Here is a 24,083-nt window from a genome sequence, read left to right on the forward strand (position 1 = left end):
AAGCTCTCCCTTCCGTGGTTTTGGACAATCACAGTCTCCTTTAACAAAAAAGCTTTGCTTCTGCAGACCGGACACCGACTGTCCGGTGGGTGCACCAAACGCTCACGCAACCATGCAGAGAGAGACTTAAATCGCGGCGGGAATTCCTTGGGCGGCGTCCTGATCCGAGGGGAGTTCCATCGCTTCAGCGGGCTGGCTGTGTCTGATGAGGCGATTTCGGGGTTCGGGAGCCCGCGGCGGTTATTTATAGCTGTGATCGCATTGGGGAAGTGGTCGTACTAGTACGTGGCTGCTCTGGCAGGTTCAGGATGATTCCAGCATGTTCTTGAATGTTGTTTGAGGGACAGATGTTACTTGCTCTGTTCACATGGGATTTGATGGCTAGCTGTTTCCTCCAGTCACGGTCCAGTCGCTAGGCGGAAAACTGTCGGCCAACAGGTATACCCAGGCGGGGTCAGCCGTAGTAGGTCAGGCCAAGAGACATCAGGTATACCCATTGAATTCTGTGGTTGCCACCACACTCCTCAGCCTCTTCTCCCCCCCCCCCCCCCCCCCTTTAAGATTTCATGAAGTCTGGGCCAAGGAGAATTTCCTGGAAAATTCAGCAAAGACGTAATTTCAGACATATAAATAATTTCTCTGTGAGGAATAACTAAGTAGGCTAACCTGCCTCAGCCTGGAGGAGAAATGAGGGGAACAGGGATGCGAAGGAGAGCTGCATGATCGCGAGGAGCGAGGGCTGGTGGTTCCCACCTCTCCCCGTCTGAGTGCTAAGAGACACCAGATGGAAGCAGTTGCTGAGGGGTTTTCCTTTTTCCCTGCTTTTTCCTGTCTTCCCAATGCATCTTTTACTAGTCTTTTCCTTGGGAAATAGCGCAGCAGTGCCTGAGATGAGATGCGTCTGAAACGCTATTCTCTCCTATTCTTAACAGCGCAAAACTTTCTGGTGGGTACTTTAATTCTTGCTCGCTAAAGATGGTTTCTTTTGTTTTGGGGGAATTTTTGTTTGCTTACATAGCAAGGATCAAAGCCTTTTCTGTCTGGGATGGATATCCTACTGTATGATCTGCAGTGTAAAGTTTACTTTAAAGATTAAATGATAGCTGCCTACCCGTTTCTGAACGGGTAGCTTTCAGCTTTACTGCCCTGCGTTTAGTGTTCTCTGCCTTCATTTTTTATTTGGGGGTGAGGAAGAGGCCATAGAAGGGAAAGGTTCCGGGTAGGGGGGTGGTTTGGTTGGTTTTGAGGTGTTTTGTTTTGTTTCAGTTGACACTGGGAAACCTGGATGCAGTTAACTAGAAGGCAATGGATTTTGGCAAGGGAACCACCTTCTGGAAGGAAAAATATTTAAACGCACCAAAAGCTGACACCTGGGTTACCCTCCCACGTTTTTAATTTAGATATGCAGTAAGCAGCTTCTGACGCATAAAGCATTCGCTTTGCCAAGACTTGAGGTAACTGTCTGCAAAGAAAAAAGCAGTTTAAAGAAGTGAAGAAATCTGCAGGGCGTTCTGAAATTTATGGGGTTTTTCTTTGAAGACCTACAGTGCTGGCCCAGTGTTACAACTGGTTATCTCCTTCATCTGCTCTTCTCTGGCAGGACTGTGTGTGCGCACCGTGATGTCAGTGAACGATTTTGTTCTTGAAATGCTTTTCCCAAACCCCTGCGTTGAGTGTTAAGGCCTTTTTTGTGCGCGACTGTCCCGTAATGAGTTTTACCGGTGCAGGTTTCTGCCTTGGAACAGGAAAGTGGCGAAGTGGAAGGCGATGCATCCTGAAGCGATTCAGGCACTTGGATGTTTTTATTATATTTTCTGTGCATTAGAAGGATAAAAGTATGGGCTGTGCCCTTTCTTTTGGGATCATCTAACTGGGAAAAGAATTAGTGCAGGAAGAGGGAAGATAGCGACAGGAGTGTTTCTTTGGTTCAGGCTGCATTTTGCCAAATATTGGGTGGGACCGTCTGTCTTCCCATGCAAGATCGTGAAACCTTTGTTGTTTCTGTTTGTAATCCCTGAACCAATTTTAGCAATCCCATACTAGTGCTAAAAGGGTTTGCTATGCTAAATAAGCATGCACTTTTTGTCTTGGCTTTTTAAGGGGAAGCAGGGGAGGGATGGCATCGCACAGAATTATCACTTGCTTTTACTTGAGCCATTTTTAGTGTTGCATCTATTAAACTCTATTGACTTAGTGTTAGTTCTGCAACACCTGACACCACCAATTGGCTAACGGAGGCTCACGTGGCCCCTTTCTTTGCATGGTTGGTGAATCTCCCCAATATTGGTTTGCTATTTCTAAGTATTGCATTAATGGTACTGCAAGAGAGTTAATGGCCAAAAAACAACCACCAAAAAGTACACACAAAAAACCACCACCTTGAAAGGATAACTCTCACTGGACTGTTGTAATAGTGGCCGACTTCAGATCCTTGGTAAAAGAGCTTTGAAATACAGTCTCCGTTTGTATGGCAATGAAGATGGCTGTTAATTTGTGTCAAAGGTGCACTTCCTGTTTGTACAAGGTAAAATTAAAAAAAAAAAAAAAACTTCAGAATTGTGTTTTGAGAAAGGAGACGGATGCTTAAGGGCATGCCTGCAGATGGCGAATGGTGTGGTGGGAGGAGATGCCAAACGTGAATCTGCACCCTGGTGCCCAGGCATTGCGAGTGTACCGCTTCCAGTAACGCTGACAGCAGTTGTGTATGTTTTGGCATTCCCAGTTAAAGACTCTATTGCTAAAGTGATTTATGTGGCTAGTTTGTGTTCGGTGTTAGTTTTGCTGTGTTGTGCAGCTGCAGCCCGGCAAACGCTGATGCCTGAATTTCCCAAGTATTTGGGAGGGTGCTGGGAGTTGGCAGAGGGAGAGTCTGTGTTGTGAAGTGCCTGGTTACTTTTCAAGGGAACAATTCAATTCGTTAAGGACCTAAACGAAAACAACCTGCTTCCAGGTCTCTGGTAGTACGTTATGAAAATGGAGTGGGATCCTTAAAGTTCCCGCTCTCCTGGCTCGTTCTGCCTTTGGCTGCGTGGTGTGTCTATGCCTGCCAGGTGTATTGCACGGTGCCCGCAGTTCAAAAGCAACTTTGAAAAAGCTGAAAACGGGCATCTTTGGAGTTCATTGCCTGGGTGCACTGGGTGGCAAATGGTCTGTCAGTGGAGCTCTTGCTGGAGCCTGACCCCTGCTAACTGCTTATTCCAGCCTCTCTTGACCTCGGTGAACTCGCAGATAGGCAAGATAAAAATGTGCAGAAAGATTTGTAGGGTCACTCTGGAATGTATTCCAGCAGAGTGATCCTAACATTTGTAAAGTCAACAATATTCAAAAAGCTATAGGGCCAGTGATTAGACACTTTTTTTTTTTTTAAATAAAAGAGGTTCTATCTGTAAAACAAAGCTTACAGTAAAAAAAAAAAAAAAAATTGTGCTAAGATATGATTTTTCTTCCCTAACTTGGAATTAAGGAATCCGTATGAGCTGCTTTAGTGCTGTTGCTTTTTCATTGATGTGTTTCGTAGTTGTTCAGAAGTTTGTGTTATGTGAAATTTCATGGTGAAGGAAATTTGGTACTTGATCTAAAACTTGCGGTCAGCTTGGGTATTTCATTAACTCTAAACAGATTATACAAAGCTTTCTCGTGTAGTAGGAGCCTACGTCTGTGGGCGTGGTGTCCTCTCACACAGCAGAATCGCTCCTAATAGAAGCATAGGTTGTCGGAGATTGTGACCCAGAGGACTGTTTTGGGATGCTGAAATTCGGATTCTAGGAACTTTGAACTGGATCATGCAGGACAAATAAAAGCAGCAGAAGATTTTAAAACCGCAATCTCCCAGTTGCGCGAGTGGTTGAAATGATGGATATGGAGGTATTTACGTGCAGGTTTTCTGCGTAACAAAAAGAGAGCAAGTTACTGGGGGAGAGATGGTAATGATCGAACTTGTAAAGCCTATGCTCTTGAGAATAATTTCCTTTAAATACTTGAGCAGATTAGTAAATCCTTCAGCTGCCTGTTTCAGTACAGTTACATAGCTTATGTTCTTCTGGGAGGAATTCAGCTCCTGTTTCTTGCCTCCTCCCTCCAACTTGACATTTTGCTAAATCAATTTACTGTGTAGTAGAGCCTGCGAACAATGCCTTCCAACACATTAAAGAGCTGATCTAGTTAGAGGAGACCTTTTCTGCTCGTATCCTAAATACGCTGTCAGCAGATCGTTTGGTTGGAGTACAGTTTGTCCCCTTTAATCCCTCACAAATTCACTTGAGTGACAAGCCCAGCTTCCTAAACTTGCCTGAAGTGCTCCTTGCTTTGTCTTCAAAATGGCTTTCCGCTCTCCGCTTCCTTTTTTCTTTCTGAACCCGTCAGTGGCCTTCCTTGGACCTGTCTGATCAATACAATGGCAGCTCTCTGTTACTTTTGGCAATCGCTTTGGTGTCTGAAGCCTTGTGTGTAAGTGATTCCCTAAAGAGAAAGATAACGTTTTAGCAAAGACCCATTTCTACAAAATTTAGCTTGGGGGAGGAGAAAGCCCGAGGGAGAAAATGAGAATGCCTACAGTTCAGGCAGGTGGGGCCAGCATTTGGGTTTATCCTGAAGAAAGAATAGGTGAGACGTGATGATACATGTTCAGCAAACTGCAGCAAATGTACTCCTTCCCGTATATTAGATGTGTCAATTCTGTGAGTTTTGTATTGGCACCCTGTAAATACTTTTCCTTGTGGATTGATTTGGAATTCTGTTGCGTTTTTTGGCTTTAGTTTCTCTGCTGAGCCATCTGGTTTGTCCTCTTAAAAGGTAGTGCAGGGGGGTGTCACGAAATAAACGTCCTCGATAGGACCGCACTTTGTTCTCTGCTACCGAAATAAGTCATGCACCTATGTTGCACTTTCTTCTCCCCCTGCTAAAAGAAATGTATCGAATGCTATTTGTTTCGTGCTAGCAGCCTGTTAAGATCTCTTCAGCTGCTTTCTACTGCCGTTCTCCATTTCATAAAGACGTGTACTGTGAGGAGAGCAGACGGTGGTGTCACTGCCAGGGTGGACAGTAACAGCCTCTTCATCCATCACTCCAAATTGCTCGCAGTGCTGCTTGTTGCTGGAGACTTTTTCTCTGTGAAGAAGACTGTTGTAAATTTCTCCAGGTAGTACCAGGAGCAGCATGAGTTTGCTCCAGCTGGTTGAGTCAGCTCAGACATCCATGCAAAATTGAGTGCGTGTGAGGAAAAAAAGAAGCGGTGCTTGTAGCCACCACCTTTTCCTGAAGCTGAGGTGTTGAGGGGATGAGAGCTGTCCGTTTGTGGTTATCTTAAGATCTTTGGAAGATTTACAAGCAAAATGCTGGGTGTTTTAAAAGGAATATCTTTACATCTTTGTTACCTCCCTGCGGGATGGGTCAGGATGAATGGGAAGCCACAAAATGTTTGACTGTTGTGAAATTACAACTACTGATGGGAAACGTGTCGAGGGTGGGAAGGATGAAAAAGGAGAATGCGCTCTTCTGAATCTGTGTTAAGAAAAGCAGTATTGTTTGCTGCCTTGACACAGACAGGGACTGTTTTGGTGAAAGATCTCTCCGTTCATGTGATAAATGTTCTCGTTTTCTCGAAGGAAAGCCCCACTAAAGGCTATTTCCACTAGAGCTGGCCGGTCTAGATGCCGAGGTTCATTAAAATGCAGGTCTTCAAGGCGCTCTTGTGGAGCGGCTACTGCAGTTAGAAAATACCTGCCTCTCCCCCTTAAAAACGGTTATCGGATGTGAATGAAGCATGGGACCAGGGACTCTGACTCAACTGAAGCTCTTCTGGAACGATGCTCGTAGGACTGCCCTTAGCTCAGGAGCCGAACGGAAGGTTCTGACTGAAGGCTTGCATACAAAGCATAGAAAATATCTCCCCCAAAATACAATGCTAACTCTTTGAGCGTTGATTTTTTTTTTTCATTCCCCCCTTCTTTTTTAAGAATTCGAAGTATAAGGGTTAATTTGAGTTAAAATGAAAAATGGAGCAGCAGTCAGGAAATACAGTGCTCTGTTACTGGATTGTTTCATGTTTCTACTGCATTTAATAATTATGTTACTCTTTAAGCATCCAATTTGAATAAGAGCTGCTGAAATCAGGTGAACAAGGGTTCTTTTGAAAACCTTTTATTCAAATGGGTTTTTTTTTTTTTTTTGCTAATGGTTTTTCATACTAGAAAGTTCATTCTTCAGCAGACTTTGAGGAATGCTTTGTTTGGGGGAAACCAGGGGGAAAAAGACAAATGCAAATGTGTATGTACTTCTAAAAATGAGTTCAACCAATTGCAAATCGTACTTTTAAACGATGACACTGAAAGTGCTGTGCAATTCCAAACAATAGCTGCATTATATAGATGTTTTTCCTGTGTCTTTCCGTGACAAAAGTCTTTTAAAAATACGAATCTCTCTATTTAGAATGCTTGGTGGGGGAATACTCTTACCGTCTTCGTGATTGTGTATAGTGCTAGATGACTAGGACGTCTTGTGAACAGTAGTCCTCTTGCTATGAAACTGCGATAACAATTGCAACGTTAGATTATTTTCCAGTTGGCGAAAGGACTTCCCTCATAAGAAAGTTCCAAAACAGAGACCCAAAGAAGGGTCCCGAAACGGGTAATTTCTAAAACATTATTTATTTCTAAAACATGCTGCAAAAGGATTGTAGCACAGTAAGCCTGTGTGTAGCTAGTAGAGTGTTGGCGTACACTTGTGTATCTCTTCAAGTCCCAGAAGTTGTCCTGATGGGAGGTTTGCTGAATGGGTCAGATTTCTGGAATCTGCATGTAGCAGTCGGTCATGTCACCACACATACTATGTGTTTCTGAAGACATGCTAAATGAAACCTGGAGGGTTTTTTTTTTTTTTTTGGAGTTTCTGCCTCTGTCTTGTTCCATCTGTGTAAGAAAACTATAAATGGCAATTCAACCAATTCTGGTCAAATGACACATGCATTGAAAAAAAGTTGAGGGAGGTACTTGACAGGGCTGTGAAAACACTTGGAAGCTTCAGAATTGTAGAAGGCTCTCCATAAGGAGCGCCTGGGAGATAACTTTCCATTAAAGGTTAATATTTTCTACAGTCATGAATGCCACCTCTGAAATGTGTCATAGCCACCTACATTGGCTGCATCTGTGAAAGCATGTGAGTGGTTCTGGGACAAGCCTGCTAAAACCAGTGGGTGTTCTGGAGCAGTTGCTGCCTTCTCTTCTGAGTAGATTCCCCGCGTAAGTGGCCTGGAGCAGGTTAGCCAAAAACCGAATCTTTACAAGTTTGTTTATTCAGGGTAAAGGCCAACTCGTTATTGCTCTTGTGCTTATTTTGATGTGTTTCTTATTTCCCCCCCCTCACCCCACCCCCGCCGCAAAGGGAAACTGCAGAAAGGGAGTCTTGGTGTGTGGCGACACGGTGATTTAGCTGTGTCGATCCAGTTTTATGTTGTTGCGTTATTGAAACAGTTTCTTTAAAAAAAAAAAAAAGTGATTTCAGCAAGTTTGAAACAATCTAATGACTTTGAGATGGAATTTATGAGACCACTGAGAGTTTAACCTTCCAAAATGGGATCAGGCTGTAAAGCGGCATTCCTGTCGTTACTGTGATGTCCTCTGCTTAGCTGTGCCACTGAAGGTTGCCCGTGTCCTCGGGACAAATTGCTATGCTTCTGTCATGGATCCTATTTTGTATAATTTCTCAAAGGTCTCTACTGATACTACATCCGTATAGATCTTTGCCTAGTATCTGATGGCTTGCCTCTACGACAAAGCTTATTGGTGTAACAGTATCTTGTTGTCTCTTGAAGGAGATATTTCCAATTTTCTGCCTTAGGGAGGAATGCCTCGCGTCACAGTTGTGCAAATTAGGAACTTGCTTCGGGAAAAAGTTCATGTCACTGCAGTAACATATGTGTGTTTTCTGAGCAAAATAAGCAGCTTCCTAATCAAATGAGCGCTGGCACTGAAGCAGGAACCTCAGATTTATTGGAAGGCGGTCTGGGTCTTGGAACTGTTGTTGTAGCTAATCTGTGTAGCTATTTATTGGCCGAGAAAGGGCTTCCTGATTATTTGTCAAGGCTATCCTTGAATTATGTGTTTAAGTGCTAGCCTGTGCGCTGTAAATAGCGCTGTAGCACCTGTTGGCTTAGAGCTGATCTTGAAAAGATAAATACTAAAAAAAAAAAAAAAAGTAAAAATTAATACTTTAGTAGAAATGCTTCTGAAGTGTGATGTGGGCTTCCTTGATAGAAGTAATTAGACTTGGCACTGGAGGCTGGAAGATGATTTGCAGCAGCGATCCTCCTGTTGTCCAGGCACGCTTTGCTTTTGAGGCAGCTGGTGGTGGCTGGAAGTCCACTCTGAGAACAGACATTGCTGCCCGGCCCTGCTGGGGGCAGAGGGCCCTACAATAGCAAACGTAGAAAATCCGCTCTGCAGAACGAGAACAAAAATTTCATCTCCCTAGTCCGAGGCATCTTGGGGAGAAAAATGTCCTTGTGCTCTTCATGGAGTTGGAGCCTCCTAGTTAACAAGTCAGAAATACTGCCTTGGGGGTCGACGGGCATCCGTGTGGAAGAACGGCTTGTGCCTGGAGGGCAGTCCTTTTCCCCAGTGTTGTTACCCAGGACCTTTCCTCTCTATGATTTTTCATTCTCCTTTGATAATAGACTTGCTCAGGTTTAGAAGTTTCTTTTTTAGTAAACACCGCTTTCTAAGGGAACGTAACATAAACGCTCGCTTTAGCATCTGGAGGTACTGGATTTCTTTCGTCAGCGTGGACTGCAAAACACGGATAACTTGCCAATGGGAAATGACTTAAAATTGAATCATAACCTCAACAAAGAGAATGACCTTGTTGCTTGTAGTGGTGCCGTCACTGGTTAAGAACTAAATAAGTGAAAGCATAGACTGTTTCTATTAACTTGCTCTGCCTTACTTTATTTAGTGGTTTTGAACTCCTCCTTTCTGTGACTGGAAAGCTATTTCTGCTCTGCTTTTGCAATATTGCACTGCAGCGACGGACTCAAAAATGAAAGCTGTTTCCTTCAGTGGAAACAAAACAGGGTAGTCGGATCATAATGTCACCGAGTCTTTGTTTTAGTGAATAAAAACTCTGCTGTGGGACTGTGTTACCCTGACAGAACGTGCAAGGGCCAAAGAGGTATCTAAGAGCTGCTCTCTGGGACACATGTTATCAGTCCTGGTTGTACTGATGACTAAAGCTGGTCTGAACCAGAATATTCCTGGAAGAGCTAGGTTTAAGCCCAACTCTCCCCTGAAACCAGTTGCCCTTATGGGCAGATGTGGTACCTGAAGGCTGCGGTGATGCTCCCTTCCCTGGTCATCCAGGCAAAAAGCATGGGAAGCCAGGCCCTGCCTGGCAGGCTGCAGTGCCGGCACAGCAAGTCTCGGCTCCTTAATATGGTTGCATTGCGGCAACCGATTGCCCCTTTTGTAAATCCATGCAGAGAGGAGAACATGAAAGAGCAATGCAACTGAAAATTATTCCTGGCTTACTATATTTGTATGCACCTGCTAATTTTTGACAATAATGTCAAACGCCTGTTTAAATAGCAGGTAGATAAAGCAGAAGCGGGCAGTAGGATACAGCAGTTTCCTTGTTCCAAGCTAAAGAAAGTGCCTAGAGTAAGTGCGGAGAAGTGTGAGGAAAGTCATGAGTTTGTGTGAATTTGGTAAAGCATATAAAGCAGGTCAGACCTAAGAACGAGCTGCGGCATTAAGCTGTTAGTCTGTTACGTTCAGCACATACTCCTCTGATGTTGTTACGTGTTCTGAAGAACTTCCAAAGCACCCCTGAACCGTGGCCTGCGGTGAGCTGTGTAATACTGTGTGAGTGTGGTCTCCTGGCTCCCGCAGGCAGTTTGCAAAAGCCCCAAAGCATACGATCTCCTTGCTTTGACCTGCGCGATTAAAAACATTATTGTTCATAAAGGTGTTTCAAGTGCCCTGGGTGTGGAGTGAGCTGCCCGCCCTGTCTTGGTGACCTCTGGAGGAAGCCCCAGTGCTTAGTTTGTATGAAAAAGGCTTTAAATACAGAAATATTGCATGAGCAAGGGAAAAGTTAGTTACTATAGCATGTGTTCCTACCAGGATTTCAGTCATTTTCCGTAACGACTTTGCCATGGTAAGTAATCCTTAGGCTTGTATTCTTAAAGGTGAGGGTTTGGGGGAGTTTCTTCTTCTGTTTGAGAAAGAGCTTTAGTCCCACCGTGTCTTAAAACCAGTTCAGCTCTCCTTCCTAAGACCTTTTTAATCGCTGGTATCTCTCTCTGAAATTATGGCAGCAGAAGCAGCATATAACGCTCTAGGGGTTTTTTATTGTGCTTTATAATGTCATTATAATTTAGGTCCTCTTCTGCTCTCAAGCATTTTGTTTACTTGAGCTCAGTGCCCGTTACACTACAGCAGCTATCTATACTGCTTCCTCTGAGGGGGGAAATGTCTAAAAAGCTGACAAATTCAGGATTCCTATTTGCATGCATGAATACGTTATTTGTCTGGATAGGCACTTTTATTGAAATTGAAATTCATTTCCCAAGCTATTGCTCAGGTACAAAATGCATTTAAATCCTCCTGGAGCTTTTTGCAATCCTCTGTACTCTTAATAAGCAGAGCGAACTTCCCTGGTGTCGGGAAACTTTCGCGGTTGCCGCTTCCTTGTTTGTTCTGCGCTGCTGTGCCGGCTCCAGCATGGACGCCTACGCCTCCTTCCTCCAACTTCAGTGCGTCGGGAAGCCAGACGGGGCCGGTCCATCTGGTCTGTTATCTCTTAGCTTTCTATCGTCTTTGCCACTCAAGTTGTCTGATAAATACTTGGTTTCCTGCTGTTCAGCGTTTCACCTTGGACGGGTAATCTCTTACGCCAGTGGCTGCTTTTCCTTATGCTGTCCCCGAGTCCTAACTCTTTTTACATACTTGATACAAAAGCAACCTGAAAAAGCGGGAGAGGAGCCTGAAGGTATCCCTCAATCCCAGGAGTGCTGTCAGCAGCACCTGATCCCTTCAGAAATCTGTATTATGCCAGCGCTGAAAAGTCTGTCTTTTCTCCTACCATGTGAAGACAGTCCTCTAATTATCCTGAAGCTGCATGTTTTCTGAAAACCTGCTTGGATGTTTCTGCTGTAGCGGCCTTTTTTGTTCCTCGTTATCCCCGCTGCGTACTGGATACTCTGTATGGAGGAAGAAGACCCTCGGAGTGAGCGTATCGCCTGATTTGGCCCTATATAGCTACGATTCCTGTATAGGTCACCCTTGCCGTGCAAACTCTCTGCACGTGTTATCCTGCTGCTCCAGAGTAACTGGTTTCAGGACAGCGTCCGGAACCCCACATCTCCTAGCTGCCAAAAATCAGGACTTCTAACTCCGTTTCCCCTTACTTTAAGCATGTCCCTCCTTTTCTTCGGCTGACGTTGGTAGGACGTAGGACTCTGTGTTTTGTGTTGCCAGTTCTAAGCGGTCTGCTCTTTGGTGGCATTAACAGTTGGGTTGCTGTCTTCTAGTTCACCTTTGTCGGCTTCCTCAGTAGTAAAAGTATTTCTTTAATAGCTGTTGTGCTCAGACGAGCTTCCGGGTTGGAGAGGTGTTACTTGCTCTTCCTTGAATGAACAAGCCATTGAATAGCTGTCCGTCAGGAACTTGTGTGTTTATTTTCTTCCAGTTTAGTCTGTTGTCTTATCGCAATAGTGAATCCGTGGTAACTTCTTGCTAGGTGCGTGCGGAGTCGTTCACTTGCCTGTTAGTTGTGAGTGAGCGTTGGAGTTGGGAGGGCCGCCTTCACCAGCTCAGTGTAATGACTTCTAACACCGTTTTTTAATGGAATTTGCAGAAATGTTGACTCGGTAAGAATCAGAATTCCCAGTGGGATTTTGGGAACGAGTAGGAGAGGCAGGTTATTGTGCCCCTGTCTAAATGCGTGGGGTGTCCACGTCTTGAACGCTGTCTGCATTCCAGAATTGATTTACTTGTTTGATTTTCCCCAGCCATCCACAGCTGGCTACGGGCAGAGACAGAATTGCAGGGCTACATGACCTTGTGTGGGTGTTAGGATAATGTTACTTTAAAGACTGTCAAACAACAATTTTTTTTTCTTCCCTTGTGAGCGATTACAGGAAACTGTTGAAGCAGTCTTATTTACTTAACTTTGACATCCTGTGAAATTTCACAATAACAAATTCCTGCTTTTAAGTATTACCCTATATGATGCGTGACTAGTGGGGTTTTGACAGCCTCTGTTTTAATACTATTCTTTAGTGGGTAGCGTACAGTGCTTCTGGTTTTTTATTTTTTGTGTCTTATTCTCACTGGAAGAATTTGGTGGTTGGTTAAGCAGGCTTGGAAACATGCTCTGGCTAAATCTCGTTAACTTCTGGAAATAGCCCGTAGTTGCTGTATAAGCGACTAAGTTTCTGAATGAAGTGCTGGATGCCCCTTGTTCAGTAAGGTGCCATGTACTTCCGAGGTATGCGCTTCGTCAACACTAAAGCAGCTCGCTGGAGGAATTTTAAATGCTGCGTTGAGGTCGTCGTTCTGCATTGTTTTCCGTGTGACTGTTGTCTTCTGTCTGCTTGAAAGTTTGCTCGCAAGGCTGCGTTGTTGTCTCTTGCGCTACACCACGACTAGGTACAACCGCTAGATTATGATTCTTTAATAGAAATGTAAGAATTCTTTTTTTCCCCCCACAGGGAGGGCCCACAGCAGCTTTGGTGGGCTCTCTACTTGGCCAGCTGTCCCTGAATTAGGGCCCTGTGTGCATCAGTGTCACAATACATCAGCACCCCCCCCCAACTATACAACGTGTGAATCACCGGCAGATGCAGCAGAACAGAGAAGCTGCTAAAGGCAAGATCCGCTCGCTCATTTATTAGCGCTTATAAGTACTTTCCAATTTCTTGAAGATTGGAAGAGAACGGTTTGCTTGAAAGATGCAGAGAGTAAATGTCTGACTACCCAAAGAAACCTGGGTGTGTTAGTTGTCTGTTCTTCAGCTGAAGAAAAAAGCAGAGATATGCAAATTCCAGGAAATCTAGGAAAGAAAGATTTAGGTTTAAAAGGTGGTTTGGTGAAAGAGATGGGAGAATGCAGAGAGGCAAGTGACTGAGCCGTCCATGAAGTGTATTGGAAAAGGAAACAACAAATGTGTGAAAACATGAGCAAATGTTTAACTGTCTCCTTTCCCTCGTGGCCAACAAGCTGAGAAAGTAATCAAACTGTCATCAAAACAAGTAATTGCATCTAATCATGTTCTCGTTGCCTATTTACAAGTAATAAGAGGGATTTTTAAAGACAAGGTTCTTGAAAAAAATCATTTCGGGGAGTGATTATGGAGTGGAAGAGGGAGGTGGACTTGAGGACTGGTAGATGTGATGTCCAGTATGGAAAAGCGTGGGGAATAGAGGGGTGCTGGGGCAGAGCTGGAGGTTTGGGAAAGGCTGTATGGGACCGTTGATGAAAAGCAAGCTGGTGCTGCGCTAGCCCCTGCCAGTCAGGAGGAGCGAGGTAGAGGAAGATGGGACTCCTTTGGCCTTGGATTGCTGCAGTTAGATGGGAGCAGAAGAAAGGTGAAGGGCTGGTCTAGGCACTGTGGGCTGAAGTAATACTACGCAGGGCGTGAGAGAGAGGGTATGTAATTATGGTGTGGGTGGGAGTTAATGTAACCGATCTCGTGTGTAATTTGATCGACAGCCGCTCTAGTCCAGCAAGGGACTGCCAGGGCTTTGCACCGAAGCTGTGGTCACTTGGGTCTAAGCAGAACAGTTCTGAAACAGAGGAGATGAGGCTGTTTCATGACTTGGAGCTTGCATGAACACTTCTGAGTAATAGGTGTGTAATGGAATATGATAACCAGTAAGGTGTCGAGTGCCGTAATACACAAGGAATTAATAAACAGGAAACTGGCTGTTTACTGCGCTTTGCTAGAAGAGAGAAGTCAGCTTCATGTTAAATAAATAAAGTTTGGTTGGGAGAGGCTTACGGGTCTGGTCTCTGGTGGCTTTAGAAGGGGACTCTAGTAGTCAGCTGTGGCCAGAGGGTAAAAGCAGACCTGAAGTATTTCCAGTTTATTAGAGGTTAATAGCAAATGGACACTGGTTAGAGTGTGACATGTGCTCGGCAATGAGGAGCACCAGGTACCGATTATTTGGAGGGGGTGAAGGAAACAGGCTGAGCTTGATCCCCCTATGACAATGTTATGCGGTTAGTCCTCTGGAGGATTTGGCAATCCAGCTCTCCCGCTGAGACCAGCACTTGCTCCCAGATGTCTCAGGTGCTTACATAGCCGAGCGTGCTGCTCAGCACAATGCAATGGGATAACGTCATCCCAAGGAGCAGCAGCCGTGGAGGACTTGGGTTTTGCTCTCTGCGGTCAGGTTAAATGACACTTGCAGTGCAAAGGAGCTTGTTGAGCTTTGCTACCTCTGCAGGGATCTTTCTTGGAATGTAATTTTGGCAGTGTTGTTAGAAATTGAACTGCAGGCAACTATTGAGGGTACTTCTTGGTGGGATTCGTTATCAGGGTTCATTACAAACAGCATTTACAAGTAGGGTTTTTTGTTTTCAATTGAAAAGAGTCTGCTTTACAGTGTAAGTGGGAAAAACTATTTCCAGAGAAACTAAATATGACAACAATCGGCTGTAAAGCTCCTAAACTTTCTTTTCTTTTCTATAGTCCGTAACTTGGAGTATGGACGTGCAAAAATTCTGATAGCTATTTGATTTAATCAGCCTTACTATTTGTATATATAATTACATAGTTTCAAAAGCTAGGAATATTTTAAAGCTTCCAACTCAGTGACACGTAAGAGCACAGTCTTCAATGTGACGATGAAGTAGCTGAAATGCAATTTCTACTAAGTGTTTATGCATATGTAATTATATATATAATCTTAATTCTGAAATTGCTTTATTTTGAACTCTCTTACTGGAGCTGACAAGAAGCTGTTAGGATTCTGGGATGTATTGAGCACCACTTTTGACGCGTGCTGCTGACTAACAGGGAAGTAGAAACAGTCACGTTCTGGAAGGGCAGACTTTGCAGTGACGAGTCTGATAGATTTATTTTTCAAGATCTTTATACGAATTTACTTGGAGAAGAGAAACTGCAGCACATGAGCTCTACTTGAGAAAAAGCAGATTTCTTCAAAAAACGAATAATTCACTTGCATGCTTTGGGCGGTTTATGTTGGCATAACGGAAGCCAGTTTTTAAGCCTGAAGGTGTATGGAGAGAGTTGGTGATGTCGTACAAGGAGCATTCAGAGGGACTCTCGAAGAACAGTTCCTAATAGCAGAGTGGTACTCGAGGAAAGCCTACAGTGGTGCCTGGCTTGTTTTTCTTACTGTGGTCTACCGGGAAGCAGAGATGAAGCAACAGATAGACCTTTGTAGCCTTGGATGTTTTGAGTTGGCATGAGCGCTTAAACAGGGCACTTGACATCTTTAAACACGTGCTAGTCTTGGGCAAGATGAACAGAATTGAATTCCTGAAACAGTGCTTAGCATGGATCAATGAAAGTCATGTCATTGCACTTACTTGCTCCTCAGTCTTCCCCCAACAAAGTTATTGGTAATGATAATCTGTGATGGTTGAGGCAGATGTAGTTGTACTCCTGTCTTGCAAGACAGAAAAGCAAAGGGAGGCAGAACCTCTGCGACTGCTTAGCTGTGGTACGCTCGTGCCAGGGGCTGGATGCGTGCACGACAGCCACTAGGAGACTGAAGGCCCCCTTGGAGCCGGTCAGCCCTGGCCAGGGTAGGAGCCCTGAGCTGGTTCCCAGCGTTGATGCTTTTGCTGTTGCTGGTGTCGTGAATAGCAACAGCTCCCTGCCCTCAGGCTGAGGAATTGGTCTGACCAGGAATAAAACTTACTTAGCTTGTTGTGCTTCGAAGCCAAGCATTGCAAAAATTGTGTGTCTGAGCATGTTGTTGTTGGTGGTTGGGTTTTGGTTTTGTTTTCCCCTCCTCCTCCTTACAATTCATGTGTTTCACTCCTTTGAGAATCTCTCTAGCTGGACTTCAACCATACTGAAATTTCAGAAATACAGTATTTTTTCCATTGGGTTGATACTAAGGTCTGTCTTAGTTTACGCTGAGAAAACCTCGATGTTTTTTCCCGTTTCTCCAGTGAGCGCCAAGAATGATCCTTGGAGAGAAACCCTGGCAGGGCAGAAATTTGGAGAGGTGTCTGGCATATCATCCCATGCTTTTCTTGCAGTAAAAGCAGTGAAACTAATATTTTACTTTGTACTTTGATATCAAAGTATATTGTTGTTATTAACCAGTAAAAGAGCCTATACTGTAATGGTTTATTTTCAACTTTACATAGAAACTGTGTAAGGGCAAAGACTGTTGCAGAACTGAAATACTTTTTAAGTAATATGATTGTATTTCCTCTAATGTTTTTATGTTAAGCAGTTCGTGTTATTTTTTAATGATAAAAAGTCTTCTAGCTGTGGTACAACAGTGTCGTCCCCGTCGTGTCCCCCCCCCCCCCCCCAGTTCTTTCTGTAGCCTGGTATCTGCAAAGTGGTAGTCTGCTAGTACACTGTGGTGCAGACCTGAACTTAAAAACTTGTTTTGGCTAAGCGGTTGAAGCCTCCTTTGGGAACAGTGTTGTTTTACATGTTAAGTACACACAGAAGGTTGAGAAGCTGAATATCCTCGTAATATGTCTCTGTTTAAAAAAAAAAAAAAGGGGGGGGGGATTTGCAGAATAAATTAGCTATTCTGTTTACCCACCTGCGCTTAAGAAGATGTAATACTGTTAATCCCGCGCATAGCTGGGTTGCTCTTCAGAAATGCAGAAAATAAGTTGAGCAGTTGCAACTGAGGATGGAAGCGGAAAACAAAAATCCTTCTCTATCCCTACCACAATTATTCTTTAAAAACTTTTTTTTTTCCCTGTTTTTGGTAGTGGTTGGCATTTCTCTGAGCAAACCTGCATGCGCTTGGCAGTCTTCTCTCTCTGCTGTGGAAATTAGCAGCGTGCTATGTGAAGTGTTAATATAGTCCTTTTATAGTACCTTCTGCTGGCAGCAGGATTTAAAAAGTGCTCTCAAGATGTCACTTACTGCGAATCAGGCCATATGCACGTTAGCTACTATTGCTATAGAAAGAAAATAAAGCGCTTTTAATGGTGATGGAGCATAGCAAAACAGCAGCTACTTTGTTTAGGGGTGTGGACTATTGAAACAAACTTAGGGATTTCCCTTTGAAATATAAATTACCTTTTAATTCTTTATTTTTAAACTACCTTTCATGCCTAGGAACAGTGTAATCTTCCAGACTGGCTCTGAAGTGAGCTTGAAGTGCTGTCACTGATGTTATAAATGAATGCTGAGCTCCCATCTTGGGAGCTGCGCGCACTCGGGCTGTGCAGTGGAGCTGTCCCTGAGCTCGTTCTTGCTGGTCAAAGCTCAGCCAGAAAGCGGCTTCTAGCCCTGAAGGCCCTAGCTGTGATGCCGTGCCTCCAAGACTGGTCAGGCGGCCTCATGGCCTGACTAGTCGGGGGTAAAAACCCTCTGAGGTGCCCTGTGGGAACTGGGCCCCAGTGCCAAATTTTGCCTGGAAGATCCCCTCCTCTTTCAAAGGTGAAGGCAATGGGGTTGAGGTGGGCCTGAGGAGCCGTCCCTCAAGGAGGGCCCTGGGATCAGCCAGACGTTGGCTCGGCTTTCCTCGTGCTCCAGTAATATTTCTGAAGCCTTTTCCTTGGTCAGCAGCTCAATGTAATTGTCTCTGCCACACGAATAAAACATTCGGGACAGGTAGTTTTATAATGAGCCGTAGCTTGAACCGAGCCAGGACTGCTGGCAGACTGCAAGGCAAATTCATCTGCTTTTTGGCTTCTCTAAGAGACTTTCTTTGTTTTTATGGACGGTACTGATTTATGAGGGCACCAGGCCCCTAAGAATAAGCATTTGCACTTGAGAGACTCTTGTTTTCTGTGTCTACAATCTTTAAAAGAGTTCATCTGATCAGCGGTAATATAAAACAAGCCACATAATAGGATCAGCCACTGTATCTCCCCCCCCCCCCCTTGAACAATTCAGTACATTTAAAAAAAAAAAAAAAACCATTTGTTGGAGGCTTTCATGTTTTATCACAATTGTAATACCCAAAGAACAACACTAGGACACAAAACGTATAACTCGTGCTCCTTGGAGGAGCTGTGGCTGGCTGTGTAAATAAACAGCGTCCATGTAAATAGATGTTTAATCATTTTTTTAAAACCCTATATTATTCATTCAACCATGGCAGTTTCGCAGGAGCTGTTGGATTCTGATGTGTATATTTATTAAATGTTAAATATTTGTTTACGTATCTACTGGATAAATATGTACTTAACGATTGCTTTTAAGTATGTGCTTTTTCTCTTACCGTGAGTTTGAAGCCCTGGTAGTGTTTGCTTCAAAATTGTTTTCAGACTTGCTGCTCATGGGGAGAAATCACTTGCGGTTGCTCCTGCATCCATGTTGATGTAGTATGATACTATTATAGTCTGCATCTAAAGTTAAAGGGACGTATGGGTCAGTTTCGCTCTGAATGCGACATGTTAAATGCTGCACAGTAGAGTAAATATATTCAAGGATATTGTGATATCATTGGACCTTAATAAATATTCACGCTGTTTGGATCTGAGATGTCGTATTTGATGTTTGAGTTATTTTTAATTCAATTCTACTTAAAATTTTGAGGTGCTGCTTGTATAGATGTCGTCTTTACTAGCTGACGCGTTAGCTGATTCAGTAGCTACGTGGCCAAAACCGCAATGTAAAACGGTGTAAAGCAAAAACCCTCGGAAACAAGCTGAGGAGATGTGATTGCTCCTCGGAGGACTGCGCTCGTGCCAGTTTGTTGCAGTTGAGCTGTAAACATCTCCAGTGCCTCGCGGCTGCTGCTGCTGCTCCTTGGGGAAAATGCATGTATTCTTGTTTCTTTTTCCACATCTGAACAGTCAAAAGTGGAAAGCTCTGGAGAGAGTGTTCCTTGAAACTTCTGATTTCTGCCATGTGTGCATTTAAAAAAAAATCTTACTTAAAATATTACGTGCTTAGGTGTGTAACTTAATGTTACCGTGGGCGACAGGAAACTTAATTTTTTTTTCTGTAGCAATACTCATCTATTTTTTCAGGAAAACAGTCTTATACAAATACAGTATTTTCTTCCTCTGCGGACTTTGTCCATTAGGAATCCATAATTGCCCTTGTCCATCCTGTCAGACTGTGTGTGCAAAGTTCAGCATTGTATTCCTTACAGGATTGCTCTACTTCTCGGTGCTTCGTGATAACTTTGGGGTGGTTTTTGAGCTGTTTGATTTAGCAGAATTTGTTTAACTTTAGTAAGGATATTTTAGCTTTCTATGTTTCACACCGTTTCTTTTTTTTCCTGGTATGATTTGGTGGAAAAAAGGGGTCAGTTTTTATTCTGTCGTATTACTGTTGTGTATAGAGATGCTTATTCTTAGAGCAGCATCGTTGATATCTTTGTGGTCTACGTAATGTCTCATCAGAGTCGGGAAGCAATCTGCCGAGACTTTATCTATCCTAAAATCTCTCTGGAGTGGACTCAGCTCAAGGATGGCAGCTGAGCTCTGAATATCTTTCTAAAACGAGGCTTCTTCATTGGAAGTGTTAGCTTTCGAAGTTGTAAAACCGAAATCTCTGAGGCCTCTGAGGTGTATATGCACCTTTCTTTGCAGGACTCGTGTGTAGCGTCTGCGTATAGATGTGCTCTTCCTTAGACTGACCTGAAGAAACGAACGGTCTCCTAAACTGCTTGTTTTATTTTTCTGAAATGGAAAAATTTGGAAGCGCAGGGACAGCAAATGCCACCTACTGTATTAGAAATGCTGTGTGTGTGAACTGAAAAAGCGATGAAACAGTGCGTTTTGAATCTCTTCTTAACGTGGGGAGAAAAACAGGTGAACTGAGGACACTTAAATTCCCAACAGTTCCTCGCAAGTTTAATAATGACATGGGGATTCACTTGATGTTAACGATTTGGGCAATGTGGAGATGTTCAGCCTTTGTTTAAAGGTAGTCAAGTAGTAGTTATTGTTGTGAAATTACCTCTCCCTTTTGGAAGCGCCACTGCAAAAACCAGAATGACTTCTGGTTTAAACTGGCAAGGTGGAAGCTTAAGTGAGAGTAGTCAACTTCAGCACTTCAGTAAACTGTGAAGGTGGAAGGCAGGACAAAGCGCTTCTGAGTAGCGCTGGCCAACCTCCCGAGTGTGTTATTCCAGCAAGGGATTTTTACTCTGTTTCCCTCAAGGAAGAACTAGCTGCTCTTCTCCTCTGTTGGCGAAACACTTGTTGAATCTGAAGCTTCCTCTTCATAGCTGTAAAAATAGCAAGGTTTTAAGTATTTCATTTTTTTTCTTGCAGATAGTTGGACCTCTGCTAACAGGTCTGGTCTCCTCAGTACATCAAGCGTGTGGGAATAACAGGCCCTGTAAGAAAGGCCAAAGGTTCTCATTTGAGCTATACCTGCTGGAGCTGGAGGCTGTGTTGCAGAAGTGCTAGCAGAGGAGGAGGAAGATGGGGACTGTGACTTGGTGCATAGACAGCTGTCGTTGTAGGGCTGCAGTTCGGTAATTCGTGTAACCTTGAGACGTCTTGTCCAGACTGCTAAGGCTTGTCTAGCCTGAAACCAGAACGAACAGTCCCGCAAGGCTGGTGCTACTGCTTCATTTAGGGTGCATCCTTGTTTGAGAGGTGTATTTGTATACGGGCATATATGTATGCTTTTCTCTTTCTGTTTATAGTAGTTTGATGTTAAAATCCCCTAGAATGCAAAATGTCAAGTATGCTCTCTGTATAGACTCCTCCTTCCCCACCTCCCTGTGAGTTGTACTGTGAAGCAAGCTAAGTACATAGTGTCAACCATCTGGGAACTTTAAATATCTAAGAAAATGCTCTCGATCCAGTTTATTAAGCTGTACTCCTTGCTTTCTCTATCCTTTTGAAAAATGTAGTTTTTCTTCCAAAACAGTAGTACGTAATCAGTTTACTCTTTCTAAAGAAGAACAGGTTATGTCCTAGCACTGCTTCCTTCGTATTGACCAATGTTCTGCACGTTGACGTGATTCGGTGTAAATCCAGACCTTAGGGGAAAACGTTGCCTTGTCCACTTGCCTTGATGGAACGTTTGTTAGACGTTTCTGTGAACGGAAACCTTGTTTCCTCTGGGCTCGTATGACTTGGAGTGATCTGAAAGGAAGTTTTTAGGCCCTAAGTTGATACTTGTGTTTTGTGGTGGGAATTAGACCCTCCCTGAACATTTTTGCGTCCTTCTATAAACCGAGTTTATGGAAGGAAAATGATAGCACAACTTCAGTATTGCCCACTCATGGTGGATCAGGTTGCCTTAATTTAAGGCTGCTAAGTAGGAGGAAATTGTCTGTTTGTTTAACTTGGAATGAAATCAAGCAATTTTGTAACCACAGTAGAAAATTACAAGTGGAAAGGAGCAATGAAATCTGAGTGAAGTGCTTTGCTTGGGAAAATTGACAGCGCTTAAATGCTTTTTAAACAATAGCTTCTTTTTACAGTGCTGTAAGGCTCCCTCTAGTTCGTGCTTCTCTTACTGGGACGTTTATTGTATTTGTCACAATGTGTTTTAATGTGAAGAATTATTTTAAATAATGCAGTTCTGGGCCACAGAAATATGCTAATTCTCTGTATCGGAGCAATAGAACAGGGCTTCGCACAACTTCCTAATGTTACTTGCTCTAAATATGCTCTGAAGTTCATCCGGACCTGTCTTGGCCTGTTCACTCTCCTGACTTTTCTAATTTTTTTTCCCCCCTCTGCTGGACATGAACCAGGCGTCTGTCTTACTGGACACGGTCGTCTGCTTAGTTCACTCACGATTTTGCTGGGAGAGGTTCTGCTGGGTGACATCTTTGAATCCAGGGCCCCTACTGACTTCTGCAGTTGAAATCGGTTTTAATAAGCAGCACTTCTCTGATATAGTCCTTCTTCAAAGTGCTTTAAAGCAGGAAGAATAAAATATGTATTTGCTGGAAATGATGGCTGACTTCCTGAGGCAAATGCAAGTTGGTTCCCTCAGAGGCTGCGTGCACATGATTCTCGAGTTAATATGTGCATATGTATCTATTACTGTTGGTGGTATTAACGTTGCTTGTTTTGAGTGCCGTGCTATTTTTATGGATGTGTGAGATGCGTATTTACCTATGAAATAATTTGTAATTGCTCCCTTCTGTGTGAGATTTTTGGCTAATGCATGTGTCAAATCTTTCTTGTGCGTTTCAGATCTGCCTTGAGTGAAGTCTGACCGAAAAAATGTTACAGCAGTTTCGTCTCTGGAAACGGTTCGCTGTAGGGATCGCAGTCGCCGCTGTCTTAGCGGGTTGTTTGGCCCAGAATGACGAAGGTAAGGGTTTTGGGGCAAGGGCGCAGTTGTGGGAGGGCAGCTGCTTTTTCCCTAGGCTCAGTACCTAGAGAAGTGGATTGATACTCGGTAGAAAGAGAGGTAACAATAAAGACAGGTCTGGGTGTGCTGTCACTGTTTCAGTAATCTGATGATGATTCAAACAAAGCTGTTAACTTACCAGACAGGATGAAGAAAAGTGTACGTTATAGTTACGGAGTTTTGGAATCTCGCATTTAAATTTGTTTGTGCTTTTCTTCAAAAAAATGTTCCGTGCCTTGTTCTGTTTGGAAATAGAGCGCTCAGAACGGTAATTTGAGAGAAAAATTTTGAGTGGGCTGCACATCTAACTGGCCAAAAGCTTGAGAGAAGACCCCAAAGGAGGAGGGTCCTTTAGAGAAGTAATATGTCAGAAATCCTAAAATGATATGGCGGCAGTAGGCCGTGTTCATTCTCCCAGCATCTTTGAATTTGATTAAGAATCATGAATGCGTTTTGCTAAATTACCTATAACAACAACAACAACAAAAAAAAAGGGCACAGATAATTGTTGTTTTTGGAACAATTCTAAATTGAAGACTTGGGTTTGGCAGGCATTGTTAAATACTCCTAAGGATAATGAGGTGATGATAAGGAAAAAGAGGTGAATATGGATTTATGTCTGTAATGAAATTGCACATTATATTAGTGGGTCTTAGGCATTTCACGTAGGTAAGTTGTAATCATGTATTCATGATTTTTTTTTTTTGGCAGCATAGTTTGTTTTAGAAAACTATGTTTTGGTAGATACATTAGAACAGTTACGAAGTAGAACAGTCTTGCTTTTTATGAGGAATGTCATAACTTGTTTTTTTTTTAATTTCTTATATCAATTAGAAAATATTCCTTCCCTCTCTCTCAACTCTTTTGTAAATGGCCTCTTACTCCCTTCTGTCGCCCATGCGAACCCTGTATTGTGCTTGATGCTCATGATAAAACAAGAAAACTAATTAAATCTCCTCCGTTTCGCATAACGGCATTACAGCTGTCATTCTTGACACTGAAGTGAAGTGAATGAGCTGCTCGTGTGGTTTAGCTATTTGATCTATGCTTGGATGTAGTTAGCTTGCTTTTAATCATTTATAGTGGAGGAGTGGGGCGATTACCCTTTGCGGCGCAGGAGTCGGTGCGGGATGCCAGCTGCCGTTGGAGCAGCAGAACGGCGGAGTGGAGGAGGCGAGCCCGTGTGACCCTGCGGGGTGTCCCCCATCACCGCCATCGCGGGGCGAGGTCCTGGATGTCAGAGCGCGACAGGAGGAAGGCAAAGGGGAGGAGAACGGGACGATGGGATTGTGCTGCGCTGTATCCGTTCCGGGGTCACGAGGAAAGAGGGGGGCCGAAAATACAAAGCAACGTGTCTTAGTGTGATCTTATTTTTAACCCTCGAGGTTCAGTCTAACAGGTGACACTGTCGTAAATATAGGGAGACATCTTTTAATCAAAATAAAGTTGACAGCGTGACTCTCGGTTGAGTAACAATTTCTAATGGTGCTTTGAAAGGTGCCAGAGCATGCAAAACGCGTGGCACAGATGCGCCAGAAAGCAGCGGAGTAGTTGGTTTGGCATTTCAAAGTAGGAAAACGGATTCTTCTGGTTTTAATTTGTTGTTCCTTTCCGTTACGTGATAATTTTTCATA

At 43.6% G+C, this 24,083-nt stretch overlaps 1 protein-coding gene across 10 annotated transcripts in view; it reads left to right on the forward strand.

The window, feature by feature from the left end:
• The window catches only part of PCDH15 (protocadherin related 15), a 1,072,490-nt gene that overhangs the window by 733,467 nt on the left and 314,940 nt on the right, over window positions 1-24,083 (forward strand). For all 10 annotated transcript variants that reach the window (XM_068951042.1, XM_068951049.1, XM_068951046.1 and 7 more), the window contains one exon: window positions 22,290-22,410. In XM_068951042.1, coding sequence (XP_068807143.1) covers window positions 22,320-22,410 — 91 coding nt within the window. In that variant the 5' untranslated portion in view covers window positions 22,290-22,319. The remainder of the gene's footprint in view (window positions 1-22,289; window positions 22,411-24,083) is intronic.

The sequence above is a fragment of the Struthio camelus genome, chromosome 7 (genome assembly GCF_040807025.1).
Source record: "Struthio camelus isolate bStrCam1 chromosome 7, bStrCam1.hap1, whole genome shotgun sequence".
Classification (NCBI taxonomy): Eukaryota; Metazoa; Chordata; class Aves; order Struthioniformes; family Struthionidae; genus Struthio; species Struthio camelus.